The sequence below is a fragment of the Diplotaxodon limnothrissa genome, linkage group LG14, assembly GCF_057381915.1.
Source record: "Diplotaxodon limnothrissa isolate DT_005_m linkage group LG14, D_limnothrissa_male_GT1.1, whole genome shotgun sequence".
In the NCBI taxonomy this organism is placed as follows: domain Eukaryota; kingdom Metazoa; phylum Chordata; class Actinopteri; order Cichliformes; family Cichlidae; genus Diplotaxodon; species Diplotaxodon limnothrissa.
Window position 1 is genome coordinate 11998918 of NC_140609.1, and position 17669 is coordinate 12016586.

General features: G+C 42.4%; 1 protein-coding gene across 1 annotated transcript in view; it reads right to left on the minus strand.

The window, feature by feature from the left end:
• Positions 1-17246, minus strand: part of igsf11 (immunoglobulin superfamily member 11) — a 121692-nt gene extending 104446 nt beyond the window's left edge. The window contains exon 1 of the mRNA XM_085371291.1: positions 16717-17246. Coding sequence (XP_085227417.1) covers positions 16717-16777 — 61 coding nt within the window. The 5' untranslated portion in view covers positions 16778-17246. The remainder of the gene's footprint in view (positions 1-16716) is intronic.
• Positions 17247-17669: the final 423 nt, after the last annotated feature.

A 17669-nucleotide genomic window follows, 5' to 3' on the forward strand; every position in this document is an offset into this window, starting at 1 on the left:
GTGCGATCTTGTGAATTTCATGAGTCCAGCAACTAACCACTCTTACTAGATTGTATCATGTCATCTCAACAAGGACAAATTAAGTTGTTGAATTTCGTACAGATCCTTCATGATTTAATTACGTTCATAGAAGCATGAAATTATTGTGTTTAAATTACAAGTTAGACTTTTTTTAATGTAAAAAACACCGAATTTACTTTTTTCAGTATACCAAAAAACGTAGTGGAGGCTACTCGATTTGACTGAGATGGATACCTTCCTGAAACCACGATCCAAAGCATACGAGACTGAAAGTTATTGACTTACTTCACTCAAACATGATATGAACAATTTAATCTAGCCTCTCTGCAGATCATGTAGTTTCTACACTATATAGTTACACTTAACTTTAAAGCATGAGGCACTTATGTTAAATACACGCAAGATGCTTACGTAAATCCAAGAGTTGGCCAATCCCTTTTTTTCAGTGCATAAGACATCACCCAGACATGATTTTTTGGCTGATTTTTTCTACTCAAGTCATTTTCTCAAGCTCACACACGTGATTCAGCTTCCTTAAGAACTCCAGAATTACTTTAGGAATCCAGCAAATGTTACCTGTCACAAGTTCATAAAACAGGCAGGAGTTCTGTACTGAGAGTATTGTACAGCGATTGCAGAGATCTCTGATGCATTAGAGGGTTTGTTCACCCTGCACACATTTTGACCCCTTCAATGGTCTCCAATTTGCACAAGATCTGATTTTAAAAAGCATCTGCTCACATATAAATAGCCAAGAGTTCACTCACACAATCATATTTATCTGAGCTCACCATCCATTATGTACCCTGTCACGATTTTCCAATCACAGGCCTGGCTGGCAGGCTGTCATCGACAATCAGGAGGAAATTAGCAGGCAGCAGAGCATTTCCTACAAATCACCACACTAGATCTGGAGGCCCTGTGGAAAGATAAACCTTCGGAAATCTTCAAATCCCATCCACAGTTTGTCACAGCAGGGGAAAAAAGACATAAAGAGTGTATATCAGGGCCTAGTCCACAGCTTCTTCTTTTTTTCTTTTTTTTTTAAATCATTCCAATCACTTCCTGTCTGGTTTGTGATTAAAAATGCCAACCTAGGGAAAATGAGACTTTTAGTTTATAGAAATATTTCTGACCAAAAAAGTAAGAAATATGTTTATAAAAAAAAGAAAGAAAAAAAACAGAGCAAAAAGAAAATGACAGATAGAAAATTATTTGCTGTAAACCATAGCTCTAATTTTGTAGCTGCCCGACAGCATGTGTACACATGCATGGTCTTGCCTGTGTGCCACCAAACTGATCAAATAAAGCCAAAGCTATCTATAATCTATAAGCCAGGGTCGTAGACCAAATGACAGACATAATCTGTAGCAAAGCCCGTTTTAGCAGATGATTTGGGCCTTGGCTCCATAGTTTACACATTGTTCCACATTCACAAATCATCTCTTAGCAGCCAAACCGGGTAGAGATCATCAGTCACGGCTCATCAGAGGAGGCAAGTAAGCAAGCAAGTTGCATCATCCTCACTCATGTAAAAGCAGCATGGAGGGTTTAATTCAGTGCTAATGCAATTAAAACTGGGAGAAAAGACGCCGAAGTGCAAAGAAGGAAAACATCTTAGGAAGTTGCCCGAGAAGGCGACAAATCAAAGGCTTGTTTGTGAAATAATAAACGTGACGCCCCAAATTATGGACCCTTACAAATGTATGTAGTTCTGTTTGTCTGTTCTTTCCTCAGATAAGCTGAGAAAGTATGAATGCATGCAATCAATATGCACTTCTGTCGCTTTACAGTTACACCATTTCATTCACTGAAACAGACAGTCCTTATTCCTTTAATATTGCCACAGTAATATTTAGCAATGTTTTCCCAAGGGAGACAAGTTAAAGATTTTCCTTTAGTTGTTTTTGCTCTCCTTTAACACTGTCTTTCACCACCCTCCAATTAAACAGCCATTTCTTTTCTCTTTAGCCAGAACACTGCCTCCGGCTTCATTTTCCATTAACACTCTCCACTGTTATTCTTTTCTTCTTGAGCTATTTGCAGGGTGTTTTTAGAAAGCTTGCTCTGAGTCGATGCTCTGTGCAGCTGCAGTCTGCTTTGTGTTTGCCAGAGGCCCGTGCGCCTGCTGGTTCTGATCTGTTCCTGCCAGAGGCCCGTGCGCCTGCTGGTTCTGACCCGTACCTGCCAGAGGCCCGTGCGCCTACTGGCTCTGTTCTGTGCCTGCCAGAGGCCCGTGCGCCTGCTGGCTCTGAACTGTGCCTGCCAGAGGCCCGTGCGCCTACTGGTTCTGACCTGTGTGTTCCAGGGGCCCCGGTGCCCACTGGTCCAGAGACTGTTTTCGCTGGGGGGCCCGAGGAGCCCGTCCAGCCTCCTGCTTCGCCTGCTGGGGGGCCCGAGGAGCCCGTCCAGCCTCCTGCCTCGCCTGCTGGGGGGCCCGAGGAGCCCGTCCAGCCTCCTGTCTCGCCTGCTGGGGGGCCCGAGGAGCCCGTCCAGCCCCAAGACCCATCATCGCCACCAGCTGCAGCCTCTGTGTCTCCATCCTCGCCAGCTGCGGCCTCTGTGTCTTCACCCACGCCGTCGCCTGGTCCAGCCACTGCTTCACCCACGCCTGGCCCGGCTTCAGCCTCTGCTTCTGCTTCAGTCTCGTCTGGTCCAGCCTCTGCTTCTGCTTCAGTCTCGTCTGGTCCAGCCTCTGCTTCTGCTTCATCCTCGCCTGGTCCGGCTCCAGCCTTCAGCATCCTCGTCAGCATCGCCTGGTCCGGCCTCTGCTTCAGCATCCTCATCAGCTGCCTCGTCTGGTCCAGCCTCTGCTTCGGTCTCGTCTGGTGCTGCGACGGCCACGCCACCTTCGGGTCCCAAACTGCCGCCTCGACATCGGCGGTCATCTGCCAGGCCGCTGGTGGAGCGTCATCGTCACTATGGACGACCTCCTAGACGCCGCCATTGCTGTCCGCACGGTCGGCCGCCTGAACTGTTTCCTCGTCACCGCCGTTGCTGTCCGCACGGTCGGCCGCCTGAACGGTTTCCTCGTCGCCGCCGCTGCCGTGTGCACGGTCGGCCCCCTGAACTGCCTCCGCTCCGCCACCGCTGCCTTCCACTCGGTCGGCTTTCGGAGCTGTGTCGCCGACGTGGCCGGCCTCAGAAGATAAACTGTCCTGGACTTCTGAGCTGTGAGCCTCTGGGCCGGCCTCCTGAACTGTGTTTTGTCCTGGTACTCCAGCATGTGTGTTTTTGTTTTGGACAATTCCCTCGGTCCGCTGGAGCTTGTTTTGTTCGGTGTTGTATCATCAGTTTGCTGCATCTTGGGTCCTCCTTTTCCTCCACACCACACGGCTCCCTCCGCCAGCCGTGACACAGACAATAAGGAGACAGGAGGGAATCAGGGCAGAGAGGACACACCTGGGGGACATGGCTGAAGGAATGTAAGTGACGCAAGACAGGAAGCAGAACTGAACATAATGCACACGAAACAAGGAACTATCAAAATAAGACAGGAAAAATAACAAACTCAGACAAAGAGACCCAGACTTGAGACACAGGAACAGAGTAACACAACACAAAGACATGACTGGAGGAGGAGACGACACTCACCTGGGACCACAGGAGAGGATAATTAAATATTAGAAACTAAGAAGATAATCAGATGCACACTATGACCTTAACATGAAACTGGACACAGACCAAAGGTAAACAAATACAGAGATAAAGGCTGACTAGACAAAAGAAGGAGCCTGTGACAGGAGAGGCAACTTGCACCATTACAGGATTAACAACTAGGAATTTAAATAACAAAACTCAGAAGACTAAATGTTAGAACTAGAACGTAAATTGTTTCACAAGTCCAGAAATAAATTGAAAACCACCAAAACTTAAAATACATGGCCTAGGTAGTAGGTCATGTAGGTACTTCTAGTAGTCGTTCAAGGGTTAAAGAGTTAACCGCCCTCACAGTTGATGTCATGTGGGATAAGCGTGAATGTGGACCAACATTCCATTATTGTGTTATGCTTATTTAAAGCTCCTGCAATAGCTAAAATCTACTTAAAAGGCTTTTTGTAGTATAGTGGACAAATAGGGCACACACACACACATAAAATTACTATGTCAATGGGGTATATGGCAATACTACTATCTGGCATTATCAGATAAGTCTGTGAAATACCCTCGTGATGTTAATGCACGAGGGAGGGTGGGGGGAAGGATCTTTGTGTGTGTGTGTGTGTGTGTGTGTGTGTGTGTGTGTGTGTGTGTGTGTGTGTGTGTGTGTGTGTGTGTGTGTGTGTGTGAGTGCGTTGGTATATCTTTTCCTGCGCGGCCTTGAGATAGTAATAGTGAATTTAGCTCCTCGCATTCGTCAATTACTACTTGATAGGGCAAACACAAAGCAGTAATCAGAGCGTTGGACGGTGTTTCCAGGCCCCCACCATCCGTCCCAAGGCTATCAGAGAAGGCAACCAGATAAGACAGTAAAGACAAGGATTAAGGGCTGGAGTGGCACAGCAACATATGGTGCCCCCCGATAAACATGCCCCTTATACTGCTGTTACACAAACACCACCTACATGTTTGACACAACTAACAGGTCTCAAAGGATGTACGAAAAGAAATCCTCTTCTATTTCTTACTTAACCTTTAAAGTTTACCGTGAAATTACTGTGAATAACGTTTAGCGGCTAAAACTTTGTTTTGCTGAGCTAAACTTCTCAGACTGTGTTATTTTGTTGACAAAATAAAAGGTTAAATCATTTTTTATTATTGTTTAACTAAAGTACTGAGCAGTTATGCTATAGCGTTATTTAACATTTTGCAATTTTCTTGAAATATCATTTCAGTTTTGAGGCTATATGTCCCACCCCTAATCTACAGCAATCTGTAAAACATGGTGAAGGCTCTGTTGTGGTTTGAGGCTACAATTCAGCGAGTATTGTTGGAGATCATGTCAAAACTGATGGAATTATGAACAAAGAAAATTATCAACAGATTTGAAGCCACTATGCAATACCATCTGGAAAACATCTGATTGATGAACAGCTTAATTTTTCAGTAATAACAATGATCCCAAACACACTGTCAATGCAGTGAAAACACACCTGGACAGAAAAACACATAATGGAACACAGATTGGCCTCCCCAGAGCCCACCCGTCCATATCACTGAAGCAGTGTGTGATCATCCTGATGGAGAATGTAACAAAAGTGCTCCAACACTGTTACACAATACCTCAGGAAGGTGAGATTAAATTTTTTTTTTTTCTTTTTTTATAAAGACCCTTAATGGTCTTTTTAACTCTTCCATAGATGTGTTCCTGTCTTTGGATGGGTGCCATTTAAAAATGATCAAAAGGATCATGCTGCCTGTTTTTATTAAGTTTGAAAATCCACTTTCACTCAGCTCCAATAGTGATTTTCATGCACATGCACAACAATTCATAGCTAGCCTAATTTTACCAGATCAAAATGTAAAGTTTAAATTTAGCCTTGTTTTAGTTTAGTCATTGCTTTCAATTTTAACATTTAAAAAATAAATAATAATCCCATCATTTCATTTTCCATTATTTTGAGGCAGTTTTTATAACTTTAGTCTTATGTCTATTTATTGGTACTTGCCATCTTTTTGGATAAAAAATATTCCATCGATTTATTAATTTGTCCAAAATTCCTACTAACAACCTCAGCAGAAATACATTTCTAAAAATGAATAAATCGCTGTCAGATCGTGCAAAGTAACGTGCAGTCAAAGCTTTGGTATTCTCTGGGTCTCTCAAACCAATATAAATCATCTTTTCTAGTCAAAATATGTTAATATGTTTTGCTAATTGTTGTTGCTGCAAGAATAAAATGTGCTGTTTAATGAGCTGTAGCTAGAAAGCTAATTAGCTAACTATCCTGCAAACTGCTGTGCACTTTTCCCCAGCGACTCTCAGCTTGGTCACTTGTTTACTACGTTAAGGATCAGGACAGGATGTGTCTTCATGGTTTTAAATTAGATAAAGAAAAAAAATCATCTGGGTTCTTTTTGAAAAAGAACCCAGCTCAGCGACTGCATTGCTTTATGCAAACAGTGCCATAAGACGCCCCATCTAATTATAAGGAATCAGATGAATCAGATGAATTAATACCAATCTACTATCATGAAAACAGAGAGTATAACATTCTTCCACTGGTATGAGTTCTTCCTCAAGGAAGAACACAGTACATACGTGTGCTGTCACTGCCAATAAAACACGCTATTTAATTTCAGCGGGATGCTTCAAATTGTATTTCAGCAATATGATTAGATTTTGAACTGCTCATATTTTTAATCTGATTTCCTTTGTTGGGCAACAAAATGAACACAGATGCATTGCCTTTTCTATCAAGAGTTAGAACAAGTCCCGCGACAAAAAAGCTTACAGGTCCTATCTCCTTCTGTCCCTATCCGAATACCCGCTGAGCACAAAATCTCCAACAGAAAGAGCAACAGAACAGAAATTACAAAAGCCTGATTAATGCAAACATCATCCCCAGATCAAACAAACCAAATAACCACTCAGTAGCTCTAATTCTATATACAGGCCTCAGGTGGCTCTGTGTGTGCCTGAACATGTCAACTAACAGCTTTTCGCTATGTTCATGTAGGCATGTGCGTGTTCTGCAAAGGTATGTCTGTGTGAGCAAGTGTATCTGAATGTGTGTATGTGCAGTATAAAGTGTATGTGTGTGTGAGCAAGTGTGTATTCCCTCACTTAGTAAAAGTCCCACCTGGTGCCCCCTCCTGTTCAACTGGATGCAACAGAGACAATGTTAGAGTGAAGTCTGCTGTAACAATGCACAGATGGGATCTCTCTCTCTCTCACTCCCTCCCTCCCTCTCTCTCTCTCTGTCCCACTCTTTTCCTCTCGCACAGTGCGCCTAATGCGCCATTCTTCCTGGCTGTTCACATGTATCAGATTTGACATGCTCACTCGTTGTTTGCAAGGACAGAACAACCGGGGACCACTTTTCAGTCTCATCCTCATCCCTGAAAAGTCATTTGTGTTTCGGCAGAGTGTGTGGGAGGGCAGAGCAATCGAGGCAGGGAGAGAGAAATTTTGACTGTGAGCGAGAGTCACGGAGAGAAATAGAGAGTTGGTAAAAAAAAGGAAAGAAACACAGAAATCGGGACAGCAGAAGAAAAGGTGATGCAGAGCAATAAAGCGGGCGCGAACGCAGTGAGCACAGCGAGGGCAGAGTGAAACCTAAAGAGGATATAGGTCACGATGCAAAGAGGAAGAGAAGCTGGACATTTTAGAACAATATGAATGAGCAAGAGAAAGTGTGCGGAAGCATAACACTGCTGAGAAAATGAGGCTCTAAGGGCACTGTACAAAAGAGGGACTAATAATGGAACTACAGAGGGCTGCTGCCTACAGCCTTTCCTGCAGGGAACAGGCAGCCAGTTAACATACATTTACTGAGAGCCAAAGTGTGTCACACCTAAATCTAACCTTGCACTACAGCAGGTCTCCTTCTTTTTTTGTCCTTACTGAACAGCTAAATGAAAGCAGTGGTTCATGTAAGCATGATGCTGATGACATAAGAGGACATAATGCGTATGGTTCTTCTGCACACCTTCTAAAAACATTTGAATATCAAAGGAATAGTTGAGGTTATTACCACTTGATACCTGCTGTTATTTTAAGTCCTTCTGCTCACTTATGGTTATATTTTACCCACCATGGTTTTTGTGAGGGGTTTTTTCTTTACTTTTTCAGTAAGACCACCCCACTGAAAGCTTGCCTAATCAATCACAGTCCATGCGGTCACTTTTAATCAGATTTTCAGAGATCAGAGATATGTAGCTATATTTTAGATCTGGCTACAACAAGCGATGTCAGCATGTTCCAAGAATTGATTCCCAGAATGCATTAAATCGAAACCTGTCTTTACCATCCCGCTGCCTTTTGAAGGGTACTTTTTGATGATTCTGAGAGTACAGACATTAAACTGGAGAAAAAGCAGAAATACTGCAGCAATGTTTTACCCCAACAGCTAGTTTATGAATTACCTATGGCAGTGAAAAGCCCTGGGCATATTTAATGCAGGAGAATCTGTCCCTTTTTCATCTTTCTTTCTTTTTAAAAAAAAACCAACAACTTTTTTCCCCAATCTGTTTTCTTTCCCTTTCCAGAAATCTGCATTTTTCCCCGCATTATGAGAGTAACAGCCAGGATTATCAGGACAACAAGCACATGGTTTCAAGATGAGTTTATCAGCTCACCCTGACCACATTCCTCCAAAAAGAAGCATGTGAATTCATTGTGAAAGATAAGGGATCAAAGGGTTTTCACTCAACTATCACACTGCTTTCAGGAGAATAAAAACATTATTAAGGAAATATTCTTGCAAAAAGAAAGAGTGGCATGTACAGCAGCAAAAAGCTTTCAAATGGTGGTGAGTTTTCCATCTTTTCTAAACCACGTCATGTCTGAGATCTCTGAACCTTAAAAACGTAAAGGAAAGAAGTCGTTTCTGCAGGTTCAGTCAGCCAAGTGTCCAACAATCAATGCAGCAATTACGGCAGAGCGCAGAAAACCCACTGAGTGCAACACTATGCAATTTAGAAAATTATAATCTAGTGTATGAAATTATGCATAGTATATTTTTAGAGACTGCACAGTTATCTGATGTAGACAAACTGACTGGACCACCGTGCACTCAAAGCAGGTCACAGGATCGGCATCAACTCCCAGTGTGACACCAGCTGGTTCAGCCTCTGGGTTCATTCAAGTGCTGAAAGGTCATTTAGTCTTTGTTTAGATCAATTTAGAATCAATTTCAAATTCGTGATGCAAGGCCACTGTACTCCAGGGAGTACAGTTGAAAATACCGATGTACAGTCCTTGCTTCAGGACACACTCTTGTTAAAAAGTCTAGGACCCACTCACTCACAGGTCCTACTCATTTGTCACTGCTAGCAGCTTTTAAGCAAGCAGGTTTTGTGCCGTGTGAGAAAGATACGCTCTCATTGCATGATCATTATACATGTAGAGAGCTGATTATCATAATAACATACCCTTTCAGTACACAACCCTCAATTTAATCATGACAGAAATCCACTTCAAGGAATTTAAAACTCTTAGGAAATTATTTTTAGCTAAGATGGCTATATACAAGACATGAACATAAACGTCCCCAAAGATTTTGTGATATAATAGGCGGAAACACGATAGGCCACACTTCCTCCAATCTTACAAAACAAAAGCCAAAATATGGCTGCCTTCTTGTACTGCATAGTCTTGAGTGGGCAATGGAAAACTGTCCTGTTCTTATACAATATGAGTGAAACAGGCCCACAATACTGAAAGAATACAAGACCACCTAAAACATCTGGATGGAATTGATTGGATGTTATTGGTCACTTGGTAGCTGAACAGATGATGCATTAAAAAGCCAATCGTAATATGACAGCTGATACAACTTTGCAAACTCAAGCAGACCCTGTATTTTATTGGGCTTCACAATAGCAATGTTTATAATTCTTTAACAATTCAATTTTTCCCCTGAAATGCTCATATTTGGATCCTCTCGCTATCATTCCAGTTCACTTTAAACAGTTGTAGTTTGACTGGAACATGTTGATGTACAAATGTCTTTAGCCACGTTAATTTCTTTTGATTTTTCTTTTCTCTGAGTGAGACTTTTTTGTCATTTTTAAAGTGGTCGTAAGGCTGAGGTGAATCATTTAAAATTTAAAAAAGCACCAAAACTGAGGAATGAGCCAGTGTTGTCTCTATACATTATAGACAACTTCGCGCTTACTGAAAGCCTGTCAGAAAAACACATTATGTTCCCATTTCTTTGAAGCTATAAAAACTAACAATAACACTGTTTCACAGACATAAATTGAATTTTTACACCAAAAATATATTCTCAAAGAGATATTAGCCAAAAACTTGGCACTGTCTCAGGGTAAGAGTGGCTGCAAATGAACCATTTTTAAAGTAGGGAAACAGGTAGAAATGGAACTGACAGTCGGTAGCAACAGGTCTTATGGTCTTATGAATCAAATCTGAAATTTTAGGTTCAAATCAACATGTGCAGAAGAGCTCAGGAGAGGAGTGTGACAATGAGTGTCTAAAGCCATCTGTAAAACACGGTGGAGGCACTGTCATGGTTTGGAGCTTGGGGGAATGATGAACACATAAAAGTACCAACAGATTTTGATCCACTATGCAATACTGTCTGGAAAGAATGTGATTGACGGCACTCGAATTTCTCCACATGACAATGATCCCAAACACACGAGCTGTGTGGAGCATACCTGGATAAAAACAACACTCAGGTAAACTATCAGTCATGGATTGGTCTCCCCACAGCCTACACCTCAACATTATTGAAGCAGTGTGTAAGGTTTTCTTGGTGGAACAGAACAAAGGGCACCCAACATCCAAAAGGGAGCTTTGAGCGTGCTTCAGGATCCTGGAGAAGTATTCCTGAAGACTACTTAAAGGATTGACAAGATGGCTTGGCTAAGGGAGTTCAAGAATAAAGGTGGTGCTAACACAAATTGACTTTCAAGCTTGTTAGAACTGTACAAACTCTGTTTTTGCCTTATATACTGTGTTTCCATTTATGTGTTATATGTATTGCTGCACTATGTTCTATTTTCTTAGCAAAATCTAAAGAAATTGGAGATGGCTCAAGACTTTGCACAGTAACATACTTCAGATTTGTCTATAAGCCATAATGTTGCAGCTCTATTAATTTCTTTGTTTTTTCCTAAGGTCACCGTTTATATTGTTTTACTGTAAAAGAAAAGATAGTAATGTGGGTTTAAAAAAGCAAAACATATTAGTTATTGGTCTTTTATGTGTTTTGAAAAATTGAACTCTACACAATAAAAAGTGGGGGTTAACAGAGTTTTAACAAACCTTTTTTTAATTTATTTCTGAGTTGGTGCAACTCAGCAAGTCACAAGGCTATTCACAAATTCAGCCTATACAGCAGAGTGAGAGTCTACCTAATGAATCTAAGAGACAATCTGATGGTCCGCGACTGGGAGATTTGGGATTGGTGGAACAAACTGATGGAGTCATTACCGTCCAAGGGAAACCTTGATCCTTTGGGATCAACTGTAATTTATTTGCCAGGGGAATAAGAGGGCCCAAGCACAAACAGCCTGCCTGTTAGTGCACACCTGTGGGAGTAATGTGTGCACGGGAGCATTTCCTTTTGCCATTGATCTGAGCTCATAAAGACTTACAATGATGAACACAGCAGCTATTCTTGGTAATACCAGAGATCAACTGAACGACCATTAGGCAGCCACTGACTGAAAGCTGCAATATATCATACACACACACACACACACACACACACACACACACACACACACACACACACACACACACACACACACAAAAGGAAGTAAATGGTGTGGGAGAGCTTGTGTAAATTATAAGACAATTAATATGAATTGTTAGAAACATGAAAAGTTTAAAACTTGGACCGCACAATTTTTAAGAGGTACAAAGAGCCTACCATGGAAAAGAGGATGAATGAGTAAGCGTTTTATTTTTTAGGGGGTTTTGTGATACTGATGTGGCATCAAGGAGGGGTTTTTTCAAGAGCCTGCAAAGACACAATACTTATTCTGTTAAATCAAAGTCTATGGAAAGCCCCAATTTGTGCCTGCAGTTTCGCTGACTGGCATGCATGACTTTGCTCACATTTGCTGGATTTAAGAGACCGATTTTTCCCCCCACTTTTGTTGTACATGCAGAGCTTTTGAAACAGCAATTAAGTAAATTTACAGCAGTTCTGACTCGTGAGTAAACATGAGTTTACTTGATATCTTTAAAAAGAAATTGTAAAAGTGGTCATGCAGCGCAGTATCTACATGTTCCAAACAACTCCCGAGCAACTTATTTAACGAGCGAGTCAGGAGCCCTGTCAAAACCTCAAGAGCCAGCAAAGCAAAACTGCTCGTGTCGTAGCGCCCTGAAGGAGAGGATCGCCAGGGTGCCGCGACAAGAGGAAGACATCCGCCTTAAATATGTATAAGCCTCGGGTTCACCCACACACTCGAAAGGAAAATCAAGCTAAAAGACGCTCTCATCCCAATGCCTCAACCTGCCACAGTGTGTTACAGACGAAGGCGCCGTACACATAGAGCATGTAAATTAAATTTTGTTCTGCTGTTTAGTCATGAATTACTTTGTGTCTTTTTTTTCCAGCTTTTTCAAATGATATCACCTCCTCTGCACCTGTAAACCAACAAAAAAAAGCCCCATTGCAAGACTGTAGTGATTCATTTCCATCTTTGAGTCACGAAGCCGACTTGCCTTTTCAAAGACTCATAAACTAACATCAGCTCTCACAATGGCGCGATTGTCGCACTTCATCCACGATTATCTCTTTGCTCAGAGCAACGATCTTGTGGCTGGAGATGAATCTGGCCACTGTTTCAAGTGCTGCAAGGTGTCATAAAGTAAAAGTCAAAAAGCTTTAGTCACACACTTTCTCTGCTTACATATGAACTTAACCTATTATTTTTTTCATGTAATAAATGGCAAACACAAATCTAAAGCAAGTTTGACAACGGCACTGACCACAAGCTGAGCTTCTGGTTTATTAAGTGACACGCAATTTCCCCGACACTCCGTTTCGCCATCTAACCCAAATGCAACAAAAAGCCCCACTGATCGCAGTGCTGCATTAAGAGCATCACCCTGCTTTACTACATCCTCGTGATTTCCTCATTTGCCACTGTGATTAGAGGTACAACCAACTCCAAAACCTCAAAGCTCCAAACCCCCAAATCTCTGTGAAGTGACCACATCAGATGTTTGCCCCAGATGCTTGGCCAACTGCCGTGCAAGCAAGAGGCAGCCTGTGGATTCTTTGGGGGCCTAGTTTAATGTGTGCTTAAGAGACCAAGGGACCGGGCAAATGCTGCTCTCTCTCTCCTCCAAATATCTGCCCATCATTTATTCATTCACACTCCCAGGATGGCCGCGGCTGCCATCATCTGAGGACCACGTCGTCTGAAGTTCCCTGCGCCTCTGTCGCTCAAGCGGCCACGTACACGCACGCACATGCACTTTGCGAGCGGTCCCGGAGGTCTTTTAATTTTTTGAGAGGCTATTTTTAGCGGGAAAAATAATCGAGGTGGAAAGTTCCATCTGTCCAACACTCTTGTTCCAGCTGCTCCTTTTTAGCAGCAGGCAGAAGAGGAGAGGGGGTGAAAAAAAATCTCTACTTAACGGCTGAAACTGACACAAACTGCTTTTTTTTTTTTTAATCTGCATCAGCAGCAAGAGAGGTGTTCTCTAAGTTAGTACCTGACCAACTAAGCGGGAAACTCTCGGCACCCCTACATGTTCTTTACTCTGCTACTGGCATAACATCTCAGGGACTACTTGCCGCTCTCCTCTCTCTCATTGGCTTTAACTAGCAGACAAATAGCCTAACAAAATAAAACGGTGACAATTTGAAGCGGCAAAAAAAAGGCATTCTGGTAAATATGCAGTTGTTTCTCACTGGACCTGATGGTCATTGAAATATACTGTAATTACTGATGAAAATAAAAGATGATAATATTGCGACTGAGTCCAAAAGAGGAAAGGATCCAAATATAGCACTGAAGGAACCAGGAAGAACATGCCAAACTTTACTACTGGGCTTTCAGAGCATGGGCATGATGGCAGTCAGCAATGAAAAGACAACACAAGGGTGCAGGCAAACCAAAAACACAAAAATCACTTTTAAGGAACACAACACTCCAATCTGGCGATTTGGGAGAACTACATAGGAGGTTTTTATACTTGGAGGAATAATGAGTGGACCAGAAACAGGTGATACAGAAGACTGGCAGGAAAAAGAACAAGGCCTACAAGATGAGACTGGAAATGACTTGAGCAATAAGTATAACAATAACCCAAAATCAAAAAAGATATCATTGTTTAGCACACTTTTCTTCATCCAGACAGGTTGTTGTCTTATGGTCTGCAGATCTGGTGAGTACTCCTGCTGGAAGTAGATGAAATCTAATTTCTGGGACGGATTGAGTTGGAAAGTGGACTTGCAAACATGACAAAACGCAGCAACCGACACGACAGATAAACCAGACTCACTGTGTAACTTTGATGCCGCCACTTTCAGCAGAGCCTCAAGAGGTTAACAAGCTCACAGAGCGAGCAGGAAGGAGAATTGGTCTAAGTTCTGCTTTGAAGCAGGCACGAACGCCCTGAATGCCAATGAGCTCTGAGAAACAGACCATGTTGTCTCTTTTTAACGCTTATTCTCACTGAACTCTTCGGTCCAAACCTGAAGACAACGGGCTAATCTGAGCGCTTCTGTGTATTCAAACTTGAAGGATTCTATAGGAAGCGTTACGCAGGCGAGTAAACCAAACAAAAGCAATTGAAAAGTTCAGAGCCACCAGCTCCGCTCGAATTCAATTTGCTGAATTGACTGAACCTCGGGATCTGTCCCTGCTACGCCCTTGAGGGCTGTTCTGGGTGTATCTTTAAATCAGGGCACGGTAACAGAGCGGCCCTGTGTTGGTATCACCACGGGTGTTCATTGTGACAACAGCTGAACTAATCTGTTTATCAGCATAGAGTCTCCACTGTTCATTCTTCTAACTTTTAGAAACTTTCTTCAAATGATCCCAGCACTGCAGATCCAGACGAACCCAACTTTTCTTGCGAGGCTGCTGTTGAGATGAATCCATTTCTAACTGAGAAGAGGGGATACAATATTTATGTGTAACTGGGGAGCGCTGATGGCTGAAGAGGACACGACGTGTCCTCTAACTAATGCTGAAATACGAAGGGCCCTGCCACGAACTAGGACATGATTGATGCCTGTCCGAGGAACTCATGAATTTTACTTCCTTCTGTTGCTTTTTCCTGCTTTTTAAAGCTTTTCCATTTTTCATGCTTTTCTGTGGACATCCTAAGGCACTTCTGAACAAAAAGTAGGGGTTTTTTGCCACACGTGTGAAGCAAAACTACAACAAACTAATATATATGTATAAAGTCTCATGTGTAATATCTTCAAAAACAATCTGATGTCTATTAAGACTGATCTCATCATCCTAGAGACTATGTTTGGCGTGAAAAAGTTGAGGTCAACAAACACAGAAGCCACCATGAACAATACAGACTTTGCTGCATCAGAATTTATTTATAGCAACACTGGCAGCTCCCCAGCAAGACAGCAAAAGGAGAGAAGAAAGGCTGTCCTGCTTCTCTCTGAGCAAGTTGTCTTGTTACAGAGATGCTGAACTCACATCGGTCTTACTTAACCTAAAGTCAATGCAAAGCTGAGGTCTTTTGAGCCGGACAGACACATGGAGTGACCACAGTCCACGATGTACTATCATGGGCGTGTATGTGTGTAACCCGAGTGAAGCTGACGAGAGGCCACGCATCCACTCACCGCAGAGGTACCCACAAGCCAAATAAGCAAGCAGCGGAGTAAAAACACCTGGGGAATCGGGCTAAATTGAATCTTGCACAACTCTTCGGTCCAAATTGACATGTCAGACTGGTGTGTGTGTGTGTGTTGCAAGGTTCAGTGCAAATGTTGCATGAAGCTCTGAGAGGAATCAGTCAATATTCAAGCATGTCTCTGCTCTGCTCTGACGTGTTTTTCAATAAAGATGTGGACCTCAGGTGAAAGGAAATTTTAATATGAGCACCATATCCATCCTTATTCAGTGGGGAAACATCATATCTGCAGCAATATATTTAGTCTATAAACGGCAGGCTGTTAATATTGTCTTTAATGTTAACTTAATCTTGTTTTTCATGAATTCCTTCGTCTCACCTAAAGCTTGAATAGGACGCACAAGGACTTGTTTTCAAATTTTTAAACTTTGGTTTATTTTATAGCAGCAAGTGTGACAAACTCACTAAACTTGCAGGCACTCTCGGCGAGAACACTGTTAAATTACTGCAGGGATAACAGCACCGCTGCGCTAAGAAGAAAGGGAAGGTAAACAAAAGCGCACACATATACATAACTGCTATTTGTGCACGCACACAATAAAATTCCCATCGGAGGGCTATAGGAACATCCAGTGATTTTCCTTTGGGGCTGCTCGCTCTCCTGTGCAGCCTGATCATCATACTCCTCGTTAATCGGGCGGATTACCAGCGCAACCCTCCACCGTCTGCTCCGTTTCTATTTTAAAACACAGACACTACTGTACCACGCTTTAAAGTGTATCAGTGGTCAAAAGAAGGGGCGGGTGTGGGGGGGAGAAGAAAATCAGACCTCGGGTTGTGTAAGGTGGCCACAAGGAAAACTAAGCAGTGCGCATATGGATAAGACGTGCACGGTCAAAAGTGCTCGGTGGGGATAGCGACTAGCAAAAGGCGGAAAAGTCTTTTTTTTATTATTTTTTTATTTTTTTGTAATGCCGGGGATTTGTCAGCGTGATCCAAACACAAAGTATTAAGGAGGGCTGGGATCATATGGCTTTTGGAGAGGCAGAGCCCAAGAGACAATTCAATTCCAGGTTCCAAGGGTTCCAAGTCTGTTTTTATACCAGTTATAGACATATATGGTCATGGTGACTTATCCAAGTTACAAAAGAGCCACATTATTATTAGTAGTATTAGTATTAGTAGTAATAGTAGTAGTGGTATCATTAACCTACCAGGCGCTTTCAGTTTATAGTTGGCGCACAGACTACGTTTCCAAGTGTCATATAACTTACCCTCCATGCAGAAAATGACCATCCAGGCTATCCATAGATCTGAGTTATGGAACTTCACCATGGCTGGTAACTGTTCAGTAGTAACTCACTTTCAATTTAAGACCACTGCCTCCTTTCTTTATGGAGGTCTCCGCTCACAGTTTCCTCAAAGAGAAGTAATTGTTCCTTATAACAACATGTAAGCGATATGGGGGCTTTTACGCAGCGCGCATTCTCCAAACGGTATCCACCAATCCACCTTTCTATCCAGCAGGCACTCTTCTTCACTTCAGAGCTTGTTTTAAAAACTAACTAGCCTCCCTCCCGTTCTTTGGTAGCCGCTGGACACTCCAAGGCTATTTTCTTTCCCCGACCACTCCAATCAGTTTACGCACGCTTGGAGAAAAAAAAGAAAACGAAGAATCACTCTCCACCTGCTGATGTTCCAAAAGTCTGTCCACTCTCGCTGGAAGTAACTTACAAACACGACTGAAACTGACACTTTCCGCGCCCGCTCGGTGATTCTCTCCAACGCGTCTTGTTGCGCTCCATGGTTTTTCGTCTGTTCGGCTGCAGCTGAGCAGACCCGAGCGTAAGTCGGAAAGTGTGGGGGAAATGTCCCACTTCCGGTCGCTGTTTTTCAAAGCAAACGAAAGAAAAAAATCAAATGGGAGGTATTTGATAGAAAAAAAATCTGAAAAAATTATAAAGTCAAATCGTTGTTAGATGGGGATAAAGGTCAGATGTGTCAGTACCTTCGATCATCCCTGAATTGCCTCACCGATCATCTTTACAATTCACTGCAGTCATGAGGTCGATACATATGAATACTGGTGGGTTAACATTTCATTTTTACTTTTCTAATTATCTTTCTTGCTTTTTGCTTTGAGGTGCTACTTAAGCATTAAAAATAGCCTCCCAACTTGAAATTTCACATTTTATTCCATTGCCATTTATCCAAACTAGCAAACAGG